Source organism: Manihot esculenta, chromosome 11, assembly GCF_001659605.2.
Source record: "Manihot esculenta cultivar AM560-2 chromosome 11, M.esculenta_v8, whole genome shotgun sequence".
NCBI classification, from domain to species: Eukaryota; Viridiplantae; Streptophyta; class Magnoliopsida; order Malpighiales; family Euphorbiaceae; genus Manihot; species Manihot esculenta.
Window position 1 is genome coordinate 27101182 of NC_035171.2, and position 22442 is coordinate 27123623.

A 22442-nucleotide genomic window follows, 5' to 3' on the forward strand; every position below is an offset into this window, starting at 1 on the left:
AGACTTAGTAACAACATTTCCACCTCTCTTTTCATACTGATCCAAAAATGGAGTTGAAATCTCTTATGCAAAGCCATCTTCCCCTGCCATGCATTGAAATACATTCCAAAAAGTCCCAAAATTTCCTTCTATCTGCTCTAACCGGACATCCATAAATAAAAGTCATATGCCACCATAAATTATCTCCTTTAGTTTCCACCACAATATCTATAATATTACAACAAAACTTGTTCAATTTGATATCTATAATATTCCAACCGGATCCACATAGAAATGATTCGTCAAACTCTTATCTACTTTCCTTCTCAAAGACTCCAAATACTTCTGCTTATTTTTTGTTTCCATTAAAAAGACAATGGAAGGACGATACTTCTGCGTGAGCTCCCGTGGAGCTCAAACTACCTGGGGTTGCCCAATCCCCTGGCAGTTCCAATAGCAATCATGGCTCCTACAAATTATGTCCCTGTTTAGCAAATCTAGCTCTCCTTTTCCATTTTTTCTTGACTAAGCAGGAGTGCCTTATGAAGGTGACAGATATGGGCAGGACATTGGGATCAAAATGTGTATCATCTTTCTACTCTCTCTACAAATGCAGATGGTGACTTCTCAAGGAGTCTTGGATTATCTATTTTAAGAAGATAGATAATTTCTGAAGGAGAAGGCCCACAATAATGCCTTCAAGCTTAAACAGACTCCCTGCCATATGAACTAAAAAATCAAAAGGTCTTGGATCAATTGATTCCCACAGGTTGGGCTTAGAAATTTCCATAGGGTTTAATTGTGGAGAGAGGCCTCTTTTCCTTTCTAGACCAAAAGATATTCTGTCAATTTCTAAGGGATTGGGCCTAGGCCTTTTCATCCCCAAAACAGAATCCATCCCCCAAAACTAACCCTCATTTAAATGGTCAGTCTCCTTTACCTTTCCCTGCTCGATACCTGATATTTGAAAGTGTAATTGATTTTGAACTGGAGTAATGATACTCTAGCTTTCCTCGAGCATTGTTTTTTCACCGTCAAAACCCATTCCTGCTATAGTGTTAGAACACTGTGGAAGAAAAGTCTTGTTGCATTTAATGCTGGGAACCAAATCCAAATCCAAATCCAAATCCGAAGATAATTTGCAGTTCACATCCTGCTCTAGCGCGTGCTTACCACGATCAGAAGCACTCACCCTACTGGAAGATTTCATCTCTGCTTTTGATAAGTGAAGCAGATTCTCGGTTACTATATTGAAACTAGAATCTAGAAGTAATTGATCAGTCCCTGCAACTAATTCCTTTAGTGGTTTTGCATTCAACCCTGGCCCATATTTCCTTGTTGAAGCTTCTTCCACTTTTATATTACATTGCTTAGCCATATGCCCAATAACCCCACAACGGAAGCAGAAAAATGAAAGTTTTTCATACTTAATTTTAACTCAAATCTTCTCAAATGAACTTTATAGAATGAAAAGGTCAGTTAATAAAGGTTTACTTACCTCAATCCAGACCTTAATTCTCATATAGATAGCCCAACCCTCCTTTGCTTCAGATGCTCAATCCAGCAGAAAGAATCCCTTGAATAAACTTCCAATGGCTTCAGCATATGCTGCGTTCCAAAGATTTGGGGGGAGCTCATATATCTAAATCCAATAAGCATTTGTAGAGAAATCAATCTCATAAATGGCTTTGTCTAGTAACCATTTTCTAGAATAAAAGTCCTCGCCTCCTTATTTTCAAAGATAAAAATAAATAGACCTTCCGGATTCCAGACTTTTTCCATTGTAGTCTTCAAAACCCACGAATTATACCTTTTATTTGCTACCACTTTAAGAATCAGCTTATCATCTGTCAACTGCTTCCCTTCAGAGCACGTGGAAACTAGCTCCAGAGTTGGTTCCTCACAAGATTGATCTTCAGTCATATTGATTAAAGTATTAATGGAAAGATCAGGATCGTTTATTATGGTTTTAGAAAATAAAGGATAATGAGAAATGAAGGTTGCAGAAAGGAAAAAAGGATGAGGGATAGGTTAAGAAAGATAAAGGATAAAAACGAGTAGAAGAAAAGGTTGGTGAGATGAGGAAGAAAATTAAAGACGAGAGCTAGAAAACCACCGTAGCCAGGCTGAGACTAACCTTAGCGAAAAGTTAATTGACACTAGGGAATCAATGCGAATCAATGCTTAAGCAATATCCTCATCTTTTAAGGTATATTTATTATATTGTATTTATGCAGTTTCATGTGCGAACCCCATGCTTAGTTGAACATTTGAGAAGAATGTTCATAAAGTGGAAGAGTGTAATACTTAAATAATTTTCGGTGTTAAAATTATCAATCTAGTTGGAATTTAAAATCTCGAGGTTGAAGATTCTAAGCAAGGGTAAAATGATTTTTTTTTCCTTCCTTCAACAAAGTTTTTTTCCTTGAAATATTTTAATTAATTCAACCGATGACACATTTTAAAGAATCATCTGGCAGTTCAACCTATAAAAGATCTCAAATTTGAAAGGGTAGGAAGTTTCTCCATTTCGGATTAAAGTTCAGTTTTCCCTGCCTTTTTGCATTTTAAAAAGTTCCAGGACCATGACATGCAGTTTTACCTTAAATCAAAAGAATTTATAGAAAGGAGCAATTGCGATAGAGGGTTGGTGTCAATTCTAGAATAAGGCTTTAAAAGGAGCAAAGCAGAGACATGGCTCACAAGGAAAGAGGGCTAGTTACAGAGAGGCTACAGGGCAATAAGGCTGGGGTCATTCACTTGGATTCAACAACATAACTAACAACAATTAACTCTTTTGTCTCTACTGTCTAGACAATAATTATAAAAAAAAAAAAGGGTTCTTGCAAGGGCGAATCCAGGTTTTATCCAGTGGGGTTATATACATATATATATAGAACTCAAAGAAAGGTTAGAACCTACTTTGTTAATGTTAAGACAGTATAGGCCTTCTTACCCATTACATGGGTAGCGCACACTTTACTGGCATCAAGTCTGTTTCATGGGGCCTATGCCTATGCGCATTAGGACTATTTTTTTATCTTCATATTGTTAGATTACTCAAATCATAGTAGAATAATTTGGAAGGAAAATATTTTTATGTAGAATAGAAGTTGCAATTTGCACCTTGAGGAAGAAGCTTTTTTAAAAAAAGAACAATATAAATGAGAACAAGAAAATGAACAGTTCAAGAAATAAAAGTACTCTTAAATTGAAAGTTAATCTATGAAAGGTACCTTTTCCATTGCTTGGGGAAAAAAATTATTCTAGAAACACTTGAATTTTGTCAGCAATGGAATCATTAAAATCCCAGAAAAACTCGTCTCCTACTTCCCAACTGCATCATCTAAGAGCTCTTTGATGTTCACACCGCTCTATGCTGAAAAGATAGGTACAAACCAGTTCAAGACAACTCAATCGTATTAATAATAATGAAACTCTCATAATTTGGAAGTTGCTTAATCTGAGTTAAAGATACCTTTTTCTGTTGTCTTGGGAAAAAGATTTATTCTAAAAATACTTGAATTCTATCACCAATGGTATCATTAAAATCTAACAACAACTTGCCACCTACTTCCCCAGCTGCATCATCCAATAGCTCTTTGATGTTCACCCCACCCAAAGCTGTGTATAAAAAATATTAAAAAAATATTCCACAGATTTCAATTATTAATATAAAATAGTCAAAATGAATAATTTTGGAAAATGTCGATAATACCTGGAACAATATTTGTGATACCTTCCAAAAACCCAGCCTGCCAAATATAATAAGATAAAAAGGAGAAAAAAAATATTAGTCTTTTATGAAACCAATTATTGGTGATACAGAAGATAATACCAGTACAGGTATTATTAGTTAAAATAACATGTGATAGGAATATCATTCTATAATGTGAAAACTGAAGTAAAATGTGTCAGCACAAAATCAGATAAATCAATCTCATGCACTCCAAGAGATGGGATGTAGGAAACACTACCATCATGGCACAAGTAGCCACCTTCTTGGTTCAAAATGATCATGAATAAACTTATGTTAAGATAATAGATGTGCTGCTGACGGTATATATTTTAAAGCATAAATTAGGGTATTATTAATGCTCCATTTTGTATCAAGTTCCTTTTAACTGGAAGGAAAAAATGGAGGCCGTCAGTAGATCATTACCCATGCATTCATGCAGGAAGACGTGCAATAAACTTGTATATATGCATCAAATGTATCCAAATTTCTTAAAGATACAGTGTTAGAATGTCACAAAAAAAAATCCAAATAAATTCAACTAGTTGTAACAATACACTTAACCTTAATGTCTAGACAAATTCAAGTGAAAATGAAATCAATAATGTCTCCATTTATATATGTTAATTAATGATATAAAGAGAAAAAAAGAATATGAATTTACATACATGATGCAAAAGCCCCCTAAAAAAGGATATTATTCAATTGATGAATTTAATTATTTTCATATTTAGAAAATTTGAAAAATTTCTCCTTTTTATCTATGTTTGGTGATTTACTTTGCAGCTGCATATTCAGGAGTAACCTACCAAGGTGATAATTGATCATGGTTAGGAGTGTAAACGAATCTATATATTCATAAGCAATTCAAGGCTTGACCAGATAAAAGGTTGACCGAGGTCAGATTATTTTCTAAACAAGTCGAATTTGAACTCATTTTTTAGGCTCGTTTAACAAACGAACCGAGTTTAAACTACTTTAGTATTTGCTCGCAAGCTGGCTCATTGACTTGCAAACAATCTCCTTGATAGACTTATGAATAGTCTCGTTAGTCAAACTCGTGAGTTGGCTCCTGAGCAAGCTCATTTATAAATACAATAATTTATAATTTAATTTTAAATTTGTAATAAAAGAACCGTTAATTCTATCACTATTGTAAGGAATAAATTCAATATATTAGATATAAATATATTCTTAATGATATCAATGAATGATATAAGTAATATTATCTTAAATTCTCTCTTAATTTTTAAACTCTTACAAGATTAAATAATGTTAAACCTTAAAATTATAGATATTGTTAGTTTATATATTTCTATTCCTCTTATCGAGTAATTGTACTATTAGCCTATAATATATATATATTTCTTTTCCATTATATATCCCTCTAAGTACACTCTTTTTGTATCTTTAAAAAAAAATCTCTCTAAATAGGCTATTGTTAATAATCAAGAATGTATTAATATCTCTTGATACTAGCAGCAAAACTAAAACTACATAATTTAAATAAAAACTCTCTCTTGCCATCACTTAGATAAAAATTATATATAGATTTATATATCATTATGTATTTTTTAATCAATTTTATGCAAAATTTTATAAATATTGGATCAAATGATTATTGAACTTATTATTATATGAAATCGAACTTATTCACATTTTATATAATTAATTATATAATTAACATTTGAGTCAACAAATATTAATATTTAAAGTTATAAATAATAATAAATAATGATGAAACCTTAAAACATTTTAAATATTTAATATATTATGATATAATAATTTTTTAGCTAACTAATAAGAAAATTAAAAAGAAAACAAATCTTAAAATGAAAAAAAAAAAATTAGTTGGCTGGGAGTTGAACCCAGGCTAAGAAGGGAATTCACTATATGTTGCACCAAGAGTCTAGACTTGAATGGTACTTCAAGTCACAATAAATATATCGTCCCCCGATTGCTGAATATTTTCTCCCGATTGCTTGAATATTTTCTCAAGAATCCCACATATGAAGTTTATGGGAGAAGAGGATAGTTTCTCTATAAGAAATAACCCTTTTTTCCAATTTTTAATATAGTTTAAACCAAAATTTTTATTTTAAGAGACTTTAATTGAATCTAAAAAAAATATTATTTAAAGTTGCTTTAATTTTCTTATAGTTTAAAATTTATTTTAAGTTTAAGTTAAGCTTGTTTATATTTAAACAAACTTGAATCTGAGTTTGTTTACAATTTTATCAAGCTTGACCTCAAGTATGATAACAAGCTGAGCTTTATTTGGCACATGAAAGTGATAAATGAGTTTATTACGAATTGATTTTGAACCGAGCTAGAGTTTAATAATTCTTTTCATGAATCGAGCTCGAGCTCATATATGTATTGAGCTCATATATGTAGCTCAAGTGGAGCTCAAGCTTTCAAATTATTTAGCTAATTGACTCTGAGCTCATATATGTAGCTCAAGTGGAGCTCAAGCTTTCAAATTATTTTGCTAATCGAGTTTGAGCTTCTCAAAGCTCGGTTCATCTTGATTCAATTACACCACTAATCATGGTCTAATCTAGGCTCAAAACCAAAACAAACTTCTTAGACAATAAACATGAACCAGGGGGCCATACTAGTCATTCCTTTGTCAGTAATTCAAGCTCGATTCAAAAAAAATTATTAAACTCTAGTTAAATTCAAACTTGCTTAGTAATGAACTCATTTATCACCTTAATGAGCCAACTCGAACTTGACTCGTTAACATTCTCAAAAAGCTCAAGTTCGAGTTTGATTAAATTATAAACAAATCAAACTCATTTAAATTATAAACAAGCTTAATTTGAGCCTAATTTAATTAAATTTAAAATAAATTTTAAACTATAAGGCATTAGAGAGACTACAGATAAAACTTTGTTTTTTAAATTTAATTAAAGTCTCATAAGTTAAAATTTTGGTTTTGACCATATAAAAAACTGAAAAAGGGCTATCCTTTTATCTAGAAGCTACACTCTTTCATCTCCCATACACTTCCCATGTAGGATTCTTGACAGTTGATTCAGCATATATTTAGTATAATGTGAAACAAGAATCACATTTAGACTCGTGGTCCAATAATGCAGCAAACAATGAATCTTCTTCTTGGGCTAGATTTAATTCCTAGAACTATTTTCTTTTATTTTCTTCCTTTTTAATTTTCTTATTAGTTAGTTAAAAAAATTATTATATGATAATATATTAAATATCTAAATATTTTAAAATTTTATCATTATTTATTATTATTATTATTATTTATAATTTTAAATATTAATTGTTAAATTTGAGTCAGGCTTAACTCACCTCAAAAGTTAGCTCAAGGGGGAGGAGTGCCTATGACCCATATAAGGGCACATTACCCTTTCCACAACCGACATGAAATTCAACACACCTTCACGCCCAAACCCAGAAATTTTACTGATGCATGACATATTTATAGGAGGTCCAACATCGAATGGGAGACTCTGATACCATGTTAAATTTGGGCTAGGTCTAACTCACTCCAAAAGTTAGCTCAAGGGGGAGGAGTGCCTATAGCTTATATAAAGGGCACATTACCCTTTTCACAACCCATGTGGGATTCAACATTAATATTTATAGAGTCAAATGCTAATTATAAAACCTTTTATTAATTATATAAAATGTATCTACTATAAATTTGATGTCGCATAATAATGAGTTTAATAATTATTTAATTAAATATTTATATCAAGTTTTATGCAAATTAATTGAAGTATATATAATGATATACAAATCTGCATATAAATATCTAAGGAAGAGAAAGAGTTCTATTTGAATTATATAGTTTTGACAAAAACTACGCAGTTCTGCTGCTAGTATCAAAAGATATTTTTATACTAAATTTATTAATATAATATCATTGATAACTAATATTATGATTTAATTACTAGTATATTATTATTTAGTTTTAATTCAATATATTATTTATATTTAATTATCATAACAATATATATGGTTATAAAGTTTAGTATTATTTAATTATGTAAGAATTTAAAAATTAAGAGGGAGAAATAATACAAAAAAACATTAAAATTTATTTCTATATATAGTGATAGCATTAACATTTTTTTTACTACAAATTTAAAATTAAGTTATATATGATTATACTTTACAAATATATATTTATATTATAATTTTAAATAGTAAATTATCTTAAGTAAAACTTTTTTTTTTGAAACGGAAGTAAAACTTAAAATTAAAATAAATATAACTGCACATTTATAAAATACAAAACTAATATAAATATTTCAAAGCATTACAAATGATATAACTCGTGAGCCTATTTAATGAGCTTATAAGTGAGCCTATTATTAAATCTATTTATGAGCCTTAAAATGAGCTTGCTCAGGAACTTAACTAGCGAGCCTATCAATGAACTTGTTCACAAACCTGCTTATAAGCTTGCTCATGAATTTGAAAACCACTTGAGCTCACGAGCTTTAACGAGTCAAGTTCTGCCGGCTCAAGCCCAAAAAGTGAGTTCGAGCTCAACTCATTTAATGAGCCGAGATACTAAGTCGAGTTTCGAATAGCTTATGAATAATTTTGTTCCTTTACACCCCTACTTTATTATAAACCTAATCCTTCTATATATGATAATATCATCTTGTCTTTGAATGCATTTAACAACGCTTTAAAGCATATCTAGAAGGATTTGTTGTTGCCAAGGATCTATGGACTGATTAGAGCTGGATATTTGTTTTGGTAGTTACAAGAAGGGAAAAAAGAATGAAAGAAAGAAAGAGAGAGAGAGAGAGAAATGGAGAAAAAGAGAGGAAGCAATCAAATATTCAAGAATTTCAAGAAAAATACTTTTAAAAAAGAAAAAAATAGAACAAAAAATCAACAGAAAAAGAAGGAAATCTGATTTAAGGAAATAGAAAGAAGGGCAAAAGAAATTTGGATTCCAAAAAAGGCACAGAAATAATCAGTATCCATTTCCTATTAATTCTTCTCTCTATTGCTAAAACTAATCCTTCTATAAGTAATACGTGACACTTGCATCTAGCATTCCTTGAATAACCTATATAGTTGGAAGGTAATGGACCCAAAATCAGATTATACAACACAATATTATGTTGTCTACGTTCATAGTTCTACTGTGTCCACTTTTTTGTTCTTAATAGCACTACAACTACAAGTGTCATATAATATTGTTTAGGTAACAGGTGAAGCAATAATGTCAGTCAGGTTGATTAATCAAATATGGGATATCCACTTTTTCATCACTCTGATTTCTGTCAGAAGTAATACGTGACACTAGCATCTAGCATTCCTTGAATATAGTTGGAAGGTAATGGACACAAAATCAGATTATACCACACAATATTATGTAGTCCACGTTCACAGTTCTACTGTGTCCACTTTTTCGTTCTTAATAGCACTACAACTACAAGTGTCATATAATATTGTTTAGGTAACAAGTGAAGCAATAATGTCAGTCAGGTTGATTAATCAAATATGGGATATCCACTTTTTCATCACTCTGATTTCTGTTCCCACAGCAATAGAAAGCAGTATCACATGATATTGTTAACAACTAATGCAATGATGTCAATCAAGTTGATTAATGAATTACGATGCACTTCTTTTTCACAAAATGAGTATTAAAAGAAAAAAAAATGCTGCATTTAAACTGTAATTTTTGCTGCTCAACCCTAAATCATTTGGAAAGCATGAAATGGCAAGGCTAAACTATCAGACTTGATGGGAGGGAACCATAAACAACTACATATCAATTAAATTACATGGTGAGATAAAGCAATATTGATAAGGAACCTAAAGAAAACTAGATGCTTAAAAATATTGTAGCAGCAATAAAGGAGAAAAGATAACTCACAGGAATCCTAACATCAAGTTTTTCAAATCCATCTCTTCCAGTTATCTTAATTCTCAATGTCCGAGACCAGATCCTAGAAAAAGGATCCCTTGAACCATCTGCACCATAGTTATTGTATACATCAGGAGTTATCACTTCAACAACAGGATCTTGAGGACTTTGATTTCTCTGCTCTGTATCATCCGGAATTCTCCGTTGTATATCATATACATTACTGCTTGCTGATGAATAACCTATATTTATAAGAATTAGCAACAAGTAATGGCAATTTGACCTATCTTAGACTTGAGAGTAGCAGGTCATTGGAATGCCTATTTTAAGAATAGATTTAGGACTAACAAAGTAGTATAAGTCCAAATTCAAAAACAATGGTTTGACATGAGTTTGGTGGAATGCTAATCTCAATTTGGAATTGTCACAGCAAGACAAAGAATTTGTGAGCTGTTAAAGAGTTCGTGTATGGATTTGCAAAGTAGAATATGGACCTCTTACACACCTACAATCCATGTGTCATTGGGCTATAGAGAACCCACATTATCATACATTATCCCACAAGTGTTGATTAAGTTTTTAGGTTAAGAGGAGTTACCAAATCAAACTTTCATCCAATTATGTTCGCAAATAACCAACAAACTTAAATGCAGAAATAAAAAAATGAACCAGAGGAGAAACCAAAAAAAAAAAAAAAAAGAAAACTTATTAGCTTTAACTGTTAGCATCCTAGAAAACCAAAATATCTTGCTTCCAAGTTCATAGTGCATGTATAAATCAAGTTGGCGTAGGTGTAAATGGTCCATTTTTTACTCACCTCCTGGCCTAAGCATCTGGCCTGTGCTGGTAGCATACCGCTTCTCTTCTTCATAATAAGTGTTGAAACCCAAGATTTCCTTTATTTCTTCAAAAGTTGGCATGGTTCCAGGAGGAGGAATCCGACCTCCTTTAATGGCAGTTAGTGAATCCTGAAAATAAGATGCAAAAGTGCTTTTATGCTTATTTCAGCTAATTAAAATCTTTGGATTCAAATATAGATTTTCATGTTTTTCCAGGTTTCACCAAACAACCAACTTATCCCTAAAGAAGTTGATGCTTCTGCATTCAAATACAGTAACACTTCAATAATGTCCAATCAAACAGCAATTAGAAAGTTCATCCTGAATTGCAGTTCTCAAACTAAGATTCACATCAGAATAATAAATAAAGAACTAGCATTCCCATGTCTACATAACACAAACTGTGCAAAACAATAATCAGTTATTAGAGAAATTATCAGCATTTGTATTCCCATATTCTTTGTAGAATGAAAATATAAAAAGCCCTAAACCTTTGCTACTTTACTATTTTATGCAGTTAAGCATGATGCAATAAGTCAGAAATAAAAAAGCTTCAGCAGTAATGAATGTTTTAGAAAACATTTTCATTTTAACGTATTGAAATCAGACTTTTCCCACTGTCATTCATCAAATGAAAAAGGTTTAATCAAAGTTTTCAAACAACTACTATCTTTCTTGCAAAGGTTTAGAAATATGACCTGCATCGCTTGTATAGATACCCCGATCAAGGAAAGTGGGTAAGCCACAAGTTTATATCCCAATTCCTCGAGTTCCAATGGATTAAGTATTGGAGTTTTTCCCCCTCCTTCAAGCATGTTGGCCTGCATAGCAATGCAAAAGCTTTATCAGCATCCATACCCTGGTCCACACAATACAGGAAACAGCCATAACTACATTCACATACAACTTTATGTTCTTTCCTTATGCTGATAATGTTCAAGTTCTAATCAATAACTTATTCAAAGAGCAGCACTATTTTTATAATCAGGAGGATAGCAAAGGTAACTCCCATGTAAGCACGACATATATGAATGTCATATGCTTCAGCAAAGTCTTCCTGGTTTTACTCATTGCAGGTACCCTATATACAGTAAAATCTAATTCACCTCGTCAATTAAACAACTTGCCTTTCAAGACAAGAATCTATGCCTGATATGGATCAGATGAAAAACATGGGCTAGAAGACCTGGAACTTTGAAGGTTTATTCCAGAAGAAAGTTCAAAGGAAATGGGGCTAAGGAAGATGAGTTGGCAGAAGCTTCTGGAAAGAAGAAATAGCTAGAGAGAATTGTAAAGCGCAGGAGAAGAAATAGAATAGACCTATAGATAGATAGGAGAATTAAGAATAGCACAGAAGGTATGATTATGAAGAGTACTTTTTGTTGTATTCTTGCATATTGCTAGCTAGCACTGCCCTTTGGATTTGTTATTTTCTTGATTGCATTCTTCTGTACTAAGAAGTAGTGCAAAGAGTGACCAAGTATTTCATTATAATTCAGACCATTCATTAAAACCCTTCTGGGAATCATTTATTAACTCCTCCCAAGTTCTCAGTGGCCCATAATGTGTTGAATACCTTGTTCTTTCCAACTACAAGGAATTAAGTCTCATCAACCAAACCACTTTTTATCACATGATTAATCATGTGAATAGGTACATGGCCCAACAAGGCAACCAAAAAGATTCCAACCAAGGAAAAAGGTGAAAAATGAGAAGATTTTTCATCATTGAATTAGAATTATTGAAAAACCTAAAAATAATAAACTGCATCTAAAAACTGTTACTATTTTTGGACTGTAATGCAATAATATATAGAGACATAAAATAAAGAAGTTAATTAGTAAAAAGATATTATAAACTCTATTCGGTGTTACTAAAGAAAAAATCCATACCATTTTTGGAACTAGGGGAGAGATTTCACAGAAAGACTTCATTTCTTCTCTTGAAGCTAGTGCATCTATAAAAAGAACATCTGCTCCAGCGTCAGCAAAAGCTCTTGACCTCCAAAGTGACTCATCCAAGGACACTGCTTGTCGAGAATCAGTTCGTGCAACAATAATGATGTCTAAGCCAGTCTCTTTCCGAGCATCAACGGCTGCTTTTATCCGCATCACTGCTTCCTCTCTGGACACCACTTTCCTACCACGTGTATGACCACAAGCTTTCGGAGACACCTTACATGGTCAGATTTATAAGCAACAGAGATCTGAACAAAAATTATTTGTAGCTTAAACAATGACTACACCCCCTTCAAGGAATTTAACTAAAAGAATATTGTTTTGAGTACAACTATAAATCCAAAATATGATACGTAAACCTAATAACAGAAAGGCCAGGCGCCTGGTACTACTTAGTCTACCTAATAATATCAGTTAGAAAGCAATTGACGACTGTAATTCAAGTTTTCAAACTCATGACCACACACTCAGACAAAATAAAAGAACAATAGATGTATCCATATTTATCTTCATATTATACATAAAAACTAAGACAAAATAAAAGAAATAATAGATTTGTACATATGAATTACATTGGCATATTATACATAGAAATTGATACATTTTTTAACAATGAGAGTAAATTGAATTTTTTTCCCTGTTCTTTATCAACCTGAATCCACTAAGATATAATATATTGTCCCATGTATCTCAAATATATTTTCCTCAGAATAATTTACAGTGACAGTAAGATTACGTGCTCTCATATGTTTTCTTCAATTTTATTGATTATGTAAAAGGAAAAAAAAAAGAACCTTAGATTATATTTATTTTTCATCAATATGGATGTAGAACTGTGATTTTGACATAGCAAAATACGTGTATCACTTATTATTATTTTCATACTCATGGTCCATTATATTGATTAACTAGTATAAGTTTATATACGACAATTACTTTTCAATTTTTCATTTTAATTGAAAAAATAAATACACATTTCCCACATCAAAGCAAATTCCTCCTGCTTTGCTAATTGACTTACAGACACAGAGAGAGAGTAAATAATAAAACCAAGGAAAAACTAAGCAAAGAGATCAGGAATCTATATGGGCATGCCACTGCATATGTAGAATTTAAATAATGCAAACCTGATCTTCAAGAATGATTCCTGCAAAGCCAGCTTTTATATATCCCTTGACAGTTCTTTTGACATTCATGGCATTTCCATAGCCATTATCACCATCTCCAATTACAGGAATTGACACAGCTTGAGTGATTAGTTGCCCCTGATCCACCATTTCCCCATAGGAAATAAATCCAGTATCAGGCAATGCCAATCTAGCAGCTGATATTGAAAATCCTAATGGATGGACAAAATAGTGTGAATAAACTTGTTTCTCGTTGAAACTGCTATACAAGAAAACAAACTTACCATACACGAAACCCGTACAATGGGATTCAATCAAATATGCATTGAGATTATCAGATAAAAAAAAAAATTAGACTGATCTGATGCTGATGGTGCAATTCATGTGACACGTCCACCCACCCCCACCCAAAAGAAAAGCATCAGAAAATGAGAAAAACTAACAGATTCAGGCATTCGAATTACTTCAAAAAAATTAAATCAATTAACCCTCAGTATCATTAGTAGTACTTTCCGTCATCAAGCTGCAACAATCTCAGTACCAAAATGAACAAAACCCTGATAAAAAAGATTTTACATCTAATAACCGATCATCCATTTTCTAACTGTTCAATCAAAGATTACTATATGGGTAAATGATCAAGAACATTTACAACCGCACTACAAAACACTAAAGTTAAGAATACCATAATCATTTGAACAAGAACCCTCGCATGTTTAATCCCAATAAAGGCAAACCCAGTCCTTGCTTTTGATTATAACATAAAAAATTAGCACAAATCAAAGAAACAAACTACAAATACCACTAGTGAAGCAGTAATTGAATCCTGCTCTCTCCACAAGCTTAGCACTAAGAGCATCGAAACAAGCAGGGCCCTGGTGGATACCAGGCGAGTCAAGAATCAATCGTAGTGACTTGGCCGGAGAAGTTCTCTCAGCAGAGCAAGTTACAACGCTTTGAGGTACCCTTGCAGCAGGGCAAGTGGTTTTTAAAGTTTGAAATGTTAGATTGTAAGGGAAGAAAAATGACCGTTGGGATTTGACATTTGAGTTTGGGAATGAATTGGAGAAGGTGCAGGAGTGAGCAAGAGAGACTGAATAGTCTCTGCAGCTGCAAACTCCAGACACTAGAGGCTTCATTGCAAGCGATCAATAGTTGAGGCTCGTTTCAACCTCACCTCTGTTTGTTTGTATAGAAAATATCGATGGTGGCAATCTCGTAATATATCTTCTGTGAGACTATTTCGAATCTTCCCGTTGATATTATTTGGCTAATTTACTATTTAATACCCAAAATTTTATTAAAAACAATTATTATTAAAATAATTATGCACTTGTAATCTGAACTAACTAATTAATTTATTATTATTATAATTTTTAAGATATATTAAATGGTCCATATAAATTAATTTATTATTATTATAATTTTAAAGATACATTAAATTGTCTATATAATTTAATTTCATTAATCGAAATGAATAATTATCTATTTCTCTCCATTTTCTATGGTTTGAATAAAATTTAGATATAAATTATCTTCAATCATCATAAAACATAATTATTTAATTTTATAAGTAAATTCAATCCAATTGATTTATTAATTGATCATTAGTTAATTATTAAAACCATTTAATAGTCCATTATTTATTAATTATTAAAATAAAATTTAGTCAAAAATATTATAAAAAATAAATAAAAATAAATAATTAAATTTAAATATTATATTTCAAATAATAAAGAAGTAAAAAAATCTAATTAATTTTATAAATAATACACTTTTAAATCTTGTAAACTAAAAAAAATATTAATTTCAAAATAAAAGTTATAACTTTAATTTTAATTTTCAAAATAAAATATTAAAATAATTTTTACATATTATTTTAATTTTGTTAAAATGTGAGTAATTTTAATTTTATAGAAATTAAAAAAATAAAATATATTTTATACATTATTTTAACTTTTATTAAAAAGTGTCTTTTTTAAATTCTGTATGAATTAAAAAATTAAAATAATTTCTATATATCAATTTAACTTTTTCTACTAATTTTAATTTTGCAGAAATTAAAAAAATTAATTTATATATTTTATTTTAACTTTTTTATAAATGCCACTAATTTTAATTTTATAAAAATTAAAAAATTATTACACTTAAAATAATTTAAAAAAATAAAATAGTGTTTACAAAATATAATGCATGTGTAAAAATATAGTTAATTTTAATTTTTTAAAATTATCTTATACAGATAATTTGATTTTGAATGATTGTAAATATTTATTGAATTTTAGAACGGATATTTTTATTAGTTTGTTATAATATTATTCTAATTATTCATATTTTGACTAGAAAATCCATTAGAAATAATCATCTCTATTTGAAATAACATCCTTTTTATTTAATAAAATTTTATTAATATAATTAGTATTTTTGCTTTTGAAAAAAAGGTTCAAAGAACAAATTTGGATTAGTTTCTCACTACAGCTGGTAATTGTAATAAACAAAACGACCATTTGATTGCGTATTTTTGTGTGTTTCCCATCCAACAATGGAATGAATGGTTCGCTGGTTGCAGCAGTTTGTCTACTTCTCTCAGCTTCCAATTAACAATTACTACAACAAAATTCAGAAAGGATCACTAATTCTATCATTCACAACGTGTTCAGAATGCGAATTACAATCTGACTTCTCTTCAAAACCAACAATATTTGATGATCCCTCTAGATTAGGTGATGTTTTGTCCTTGTACAAGCCCCTACTTCTATCCAAAAACCCACTTCTCATCAAGCCTGCATATTTTTCTCTGATATCAACCAGAGGATGCTTATGCAACAGTTGTTGGCCATCATATGCTTCTCTAAGAACAACAGTTTGTGTGTCACACTTCTTAGAAATATAGAAAATTCCGGGATGGCGCTCAAACACTTTGGTGAACTTCTGAGGCAGGGATAATGGTTTACGGAGATTGCTGACATTCTTCCGCTCAGTTTTCTTCTCTATAGTGAGATGGAGAAGCTCATGAAAGACTCCAACAATCCTCTTCTCAGATACATCTGTACGTTGATCTAAATGGGACGCATCAAAATAAGGAGAAGTATAAGGGAGGCTTTGCCATTCTTTTAACCACTCCATGCACTTCCTCTTCAGCCCGAAGCCCCTCGTGAATCCAATTGGAAAGGCTAAGCAACCATTTTTCACATCTTCTTTTTGTTGGAATGCAACATTCTTCTGCAACTGGGAGACAGCAAGTCGGTCATCCCATATTTGAAGTTTCAAGCCAATACGATCATCAGGGAGACGAATGGAAGAAAATAAATCAGGGTGATGGGGAACCAAGGTATTATAATAATCATAAGGCAATCCCATGTCCCATTTTAGCTGGTCAATCGTTTGTAATGGAAGAGTCCTATCTCTTGTAAGCATCAGTAGTTTGCTGAGTCTTCCAATGAGATCCATTTGGTTCTGCTCAAGGATATGAAGTTCTTGTTGGTGAATATTCAAGGCTTCAGATGTCAATTGGAAGCAAGGAACACGAGTGCCTCCACTATCAAGAATGTGAGACTCATTAAAAATGGTAGGATATCTCCTGATAAATGTAGACAGCTTAAGATCGTGGGGTAGACCAAGCTGTCCACGGTGTGGGGTGAGCCGATAGATAGGAAGGCAGCATTTGGGAGCTGAGGAGATGATTGAAATAAGGATACATGTAGCTCTGAGATCCCCCTGACCAGCCACAACAGCATCCAAGGCCTTATCTTTCACCCATTTCAATTTGACATTCACCAGATTGAACTTCTGCTGGTAATTGAATCCTCTCCGACATCCATTGAGAAAACTGAAACCTCCTGCTCTACTTGGCAACAACAGGAAGATCATATCTCTTTATGATGATCCGGATGAATCAAATTCGATGTTTTAGTTCATCATTCACCATTTTATGCTTGTGGGAATCCACCAAACTACAGCCAAGATTGAAGTATAAGAAATCCAACAGTTAGCAGAGCCCCTAGAAATCAAGATTACCATTTCATAAGTCATTAATTAATAGTAGCATATGAACATCAAATATATTAAATTAGAATGCAGGGCTGCTCAATCTGGAATACCAAAAATGGATCATTTTTAGAAATCGAACCAAACACAATATCTGCAGAATAAAATGGAGGACAGGAAACAAGAGCAATTGGATAAAAATTAACAGAGCAATTACAAAGCAAGAATGTCATAATTTCAGCATTGTTTTAAAAGAGAATTTAAAAAATTAAAAACAAGAAAATCCCAAAGATGCATTATCTACCCACCAATCCATACAAAGTTCGCAACTATTCTAAACCCTATTTAGGTTGTCACACACAATACCATCAATCTTTCCCCAAGGAACAAACTAGGACTCACACCCATTATAATTTCAGCAATTAGAAAGCGAGAACACCACAGTTTCATCACTACACAATTACAACAAAAATTCAGAATAAAATGGAAATAGAATTATTTACCTTAAATTTAAGAATAATCCTTGAAAAATTTAAGAATAATCCTCGACAATTATAATTCGCAATAACTGCTATTCCCAAAAGCAGAGAATGCAGGCGAGGGAACGAGAGGCATGAGAGCACTGCAAGCAAGAGAAACAATGCTTGGGGAAGAAGAGGATTGCGAAACGTGCATGAAGTCTCAGACAGAGAGAGAGAGAGAGGACGAGAGCGACAGAAGGCAAGAGGAGTGAGGCTGAGCAGTGGCTAGTGGGCAATCGATGTCGAGAGGGGAGCGAGTACAAGAGGCTGCCGGCTGCCGAGCATTCGGGAGAATGGAGGATGGGCCAAAAAGAAAACGAGGACTAAATTTACCAAGTAAATATAAAATGTTTCCTAAAACTGGAATAAAATTACGGCAATAAGTTCAATTTTACCCTTAAACTATTAGTTGAGGGTCAAATATATCCATTTTTATTTTAGTTTAAATCTATCCAAAACTCTTCATTATTGGCCAAATAGAATCAATTAGTGTCAAAAATTAGGCGATTGACCCATAGTCTCTCAAAAAAAGGGTGAAGCTGGTTATTATAAATAAAATAATAGATAGAAACATTGAAAAAAAAACAATTATTGCATCGACCCAGAACCAACACATGCATCAGGCGATGACAATCACAATATGAACCAAGCTTCACTTGCTGATACACCGCCCAAGTAGGTGGCGATGGCAATGGAAAGTCTGTATTATGTTTGCCAACATTGTTGATCATCCTTGTCACAATCAATTGAATAGAAAATTATGGTAAACATAAAATAAAAATTTATATTGCTAAAGACTTCCAAAGAATAAGATTAGAGAGCCTGAAACGTGCAGTGGGTCCATAAGGCAAGCAAATGATAAAAAAAAAAGCATCTACAGGACAACCACAAACTTGATTAAAATTCTTGTGAAATGTTACGGTACCAACAAGATGAAATGCAATTTAAAGGAAAATTCATATGGAGTATTCATGTTCCATTGAACAACTCTTTTTCAAGTTATCTTCTTCAGCATCAATTTCATTGAACTAGAACCTCTGTTTTGATAAGAGAAAACAGAGTAAAATAAAAAATTTTTATTATTCCTAAAACATCCACCATTGATGATGTGTTACTTGCAATCTTTTTGCATTTGTGCAGTTTGCTAGTATTGTGTGCTGATGTTGTGCTACTTGATGGATATTATATGCACAAACAAGCTTGTTGCTGACCATGAAAATATAGTAAATGCATTTTCTTTTTTCAATTTTTATTTGTTATATATGATTGTGTAGACATCATTTATGATCTTTTAACCCTCAAAAACTAATTATGCAAATGCCAGTTACAATTATTTCCCTCGAAAAGACATTATTGCTATGCTTAGTGTTCGTTTCAGATTTCTGGAGTAAATATTCACACAATGAATGTTATAATGTGATTATATATAATTGTAACTTAAATGGTTGAAAATAGCATATTCAGGAAACAAAAACTGAAATATTGACATGCTTTTATATCTTTGTATTGAGGATTTCATTATATTTTTTGGAGCATAAGAAAAAAATGTACAATAACGTCGTTCTAAAGTTGCTGGAGCTCAACATTGATGAAGGCTTAGTCACTTCATCACTAGAAGAGGCATGGGGTTTGTACTTATTTTATTATTATTATATTAATATATTAAATAAATTTACTTCTTTATTAGTGTTATGGAGCGTGTATTTTAAACGCCTAACTTCTAACACTGTAGTCCTTGTTTGACCATTTCTATAAAATACTGGGGTAATATGAGCTAAAAACTGAAATTGGGTTTATTTGGCCCCTGACTAAAAGATTAGGGGTAGATTTGGACTTATTGCCATAAAATTACCTTCAAATGCATAGCGGCTCAAGACATGTATTAATGATTTAATTTAATTTTTCTAAATTTTATCAAAATAATTCAGATAATTAAAATTTTACGCAATTAAAACTTTAACCCAATTCTTTAAATGTAATTACAATACTTTAAATTTTCTAAAAGTACAATATTATTCAATTTTAAACTTCATTTTGATAAAATTATGTATAGTCTCATGTGCAATACAACTAATATATATATTTCTTTTCGAATTTGAGAGGGAAAATAAGGGGAAGGAAGAGAAAGAAGGCAGAGAAAAGGGGAAGGGAAGGGGAAGAGTCACGAGGGTTTTCTTGCTCTGTTTTTTTTTTTTTTAGGATTTTGCTGTTTTTGGTCTTTGTTTGCTCTTTGTCTTAGGGGAGTTTGTTTTTCCCTTGGGCGAACGCAAGGAGATTTTGTTTGGTGCTACTGTCTCTCCCGGTTTTCTCTCCACGTGGATGGACATGTTAGCAATATTCTTTTATTTTCTTTCTTTCTGTTTTGGTTATTTTGTTTTCTATTGTTGTTGTTAGTTTGTTTTTGCAGGTCTTTATGCGTTTTGGCAAGGAATTGTGCTTGAAAGGACCTGTGCTTGAAATGACCTGTCTCTAGGGGCTTTAACTTTGGCATTAGTTGTAGAGGATGGCTTTAGGCGTGATGTTAGCAACCAAGGACTGCACCGATACGACTGGTGACTAACCCTCCCATCAGCCTTCTTCGACTGGATTCTGAAATCTCCTCTCTTGGATTGCTTTTTGAATGGACGATTCTCACTAATAACCTCTGTTCTCTTAGTTTGCACGTCTATCTTTTGTCCTCTTTGTTTTATTTGTTCTCTGTTGCCTTACTGTTGCAGTAGCTTCGTGCTAAATGGAATTGATTCAGGCTGTTTCAGTCTTTGTTAGTGCTGATTGTACTTGACAATATTGCAGCGGTGCAATGATGGTATTTGTTTTTGATTTTGTTTGCTTGGTTGTTGGCTTTGGTTTGTTCGGGTGTTGGTTTCTGGTGTTGCTTGTTTGGCTTTGTTTGTTTGGTTGTTGATTTGATTTATTTGGTTTTGCTTTCAGATTTTGGTTACGTTTCAGGTTTCATTTGTTCTGGTTTAGACTTAGTTTCAGTTTGGAATGGGCTTATAGTGTTTCTTTGTAGCCCTTTTATAATTATGCCCTCTGAATTTTGGAACTGCAACTTCACAATGGCACGGTTAAAAAAAAGAAAAAGAAAAACTAATATTTTTTATTCGTGGCTCCCGCATGACAAATACTTTTTTATTTATATAATGAACCATATTTAACTATTTAACAAAATATTATCATTTGCTTCAATGACAAAATTTGCCATGTTTTTAAAGCTTGAATCATTTCTTGTAAGATTCTTATAATTTTTTTCGCTGTGTCCTACAAACTCAGTCTTTAATGTCTTTTTTCTCAGGTGATTATTGTGGAAGCCTTCAATTCAATATTCTGAGTATAAAATTTATGGTCTTTTAAGTCTATAAAAACACCACCTATCAATCCATTGGGGTTAACCAGATTCAACAATAATTAGAGCAAATCAATTAAATGGAAGGAGATTATTATAACCTGATTTCCATCGGGGTTAACTAGACCTGCTGCTGATGGCGCCACTGCAATGTCCTGCTGGCGGACGGACCTGCTGAGATTTCCTTTGCCGTCGACTTGCTGCTAGTGGCATGCTGAATGGTGGCTGCGATTTCCCTAGGGCGAAATTGCTGCCCCTTCGAAAGGGGGGGAGGGGCTGTCGGCTGGGTGAGTGGGGAAGAAGGCCTGATTGTGACCGTCGGCTGTGGAGGGTGGGAAGGGGCTGTTGGCTGTGGAAAGCTGGAAAGAAAATGATTTTTAGCGAGTTAGGTATATATTAGGGCTGGATGTTTTGCATTTTATTTTATTTTTCTAATATTAACTTAATGAAATATGTATTTATGACTTAAATAGATATAGATATATTGAAAAGCATATTAATAGAAATTAGTTTATAATTTAATAAAAATTTATATATTGGAAAAAGATAAATATTTATAAATTAAAGTTAATTGATACAAATGTCTTCTTAAAATAATTACGCAATAAAAGAGTGTTGATTAATGTTTTGATATAAAAGTGATTAATTAAGAAAAATGTTATTAGTAAACATTATAAATATAAATTAAAGTTAGTTAAACAAAATAGCTTACAACCTGAGAAAGAAAATATAGATTAAGAGATTGATATTTATAGATTAATATTAATAAATGAAAAATCCTTTTTAAAAGATGATTACTTATTACCATTATTAATTAAAATTTAAATAGTAAATATAATAAATATGGATTAAAGTTGTAGTTAATCATCTATTAGCCAATGATTAATTTATTAGAGAATATAAATAAATATATTATTATTACATCTAGTAGAGAGTTAGATAACGTTATATATATATATATATATATATTATTTATTTAAATAATTTAAACATGTGAATAGAGTATTTCACCAATTTAATACTTATAAATTAAAATTAATTAACAATATAGTATTTTACAATTTAAATAAGAATATATAT

At 31.8% G+C, this 22442-nt stretch overlaps 2 protein-coding genes across 8 annotated transcripts; both read right to left on the reverse strand.

Moving 5' to 3' along the window:
* Positions 1 to 1410: 1410 nt before the first annotated feature.
* Positions 1411 to 14707, reverse strand: LOC110626831 (2,3-dimethylmalate lyase). Of its 5 annotated transcripts, XR_006352439.1 has the most exons (11): positions 14311 to 14706; positions 13509 to 13720; positions 12316 to 12597; positions 11122 to 11244; positions 10402 to 10552; positions 9594 to 9826; positions 3698 to 3734; positions 3458 to 3603; positions 3216 to 3358; positions 1790 to 1892; positions 1411 to 1621 (listed from the first exon to the last, which is right to left on the reverse strand). XR_006352439.1 is itself a non-coding variant. In XM_021772951.2 (9 exons), exons 1-8 carry the CDS (start codon positions 14645 to 14647, stop codon positions 3485 to 3487), a joined length of 1482 nt encoding a protein of 493 aa, XP_021628643.1. In that variant the 5' UTR covers positions 14648 to 14707; the 3' UTR covers positions 3166 to 3358; positions 3458 to 3484. The 5 variants fall into 5 exon arrangements, 3 of the variants coding, with proteins under 3 accessions (XP_021628643.1, XP_021628644.1, XP_021628642.1); XR_006352438.1 differs by having other exon boundaries at positions 1411 to 1892; XM_021772951.2 differs by lacking the exons at positions 1411 to 1621; positions 1790 to 1892 and having other exon boundaries at positions 3166 to 3358; positions 9594 to 9814; positions 14311 to 14707.
* A 1288-nt stretch (positions 14708 to 15995) lies between these two features.
* Positions 15996 to 21737, reverse strand: LOC110626989 (protein WHAT'S THIS FACTOR 9, mitochondrial). Of its 3 annotated transcripts, none has more exons than XM_021773203.2 (2): positions 21464 to 21737; positions 15996 to 17508 (listed from the first exon to the last, which is right to left on the reverse strand). In XM_021773203.2, the coding sequence occupies exon 2, from the start codon at positions 17376 to 17378 to the stop codon at positions 16128 to 16130; it is 1251 nt and encodes a 416-aa protein (XP_021628895.1). In that variant the 5' UTR covers positions 17379 to 17508; positions 21464 to 21737; the 3' UTR covers positions 15996 to 16127. The 3 variants fall into 3 exon arrangements, with proteins under 3 accessions (XP_021628895.1, XP_021628894.1, XP_021628896.1); XM_021773202.2 differs by having other exon boundaries at positions 15996 to 17461; positions 21464 to 21736; XM_021773204.2 differs by lacking the exon at positions 21464 to 21737 and adding an exon at positions 17999 to 19890 and having other exon boundaries at positions 15996 to 17461.
* Positions 21738 to 22442: the final 705 nt, after the last annotated feature.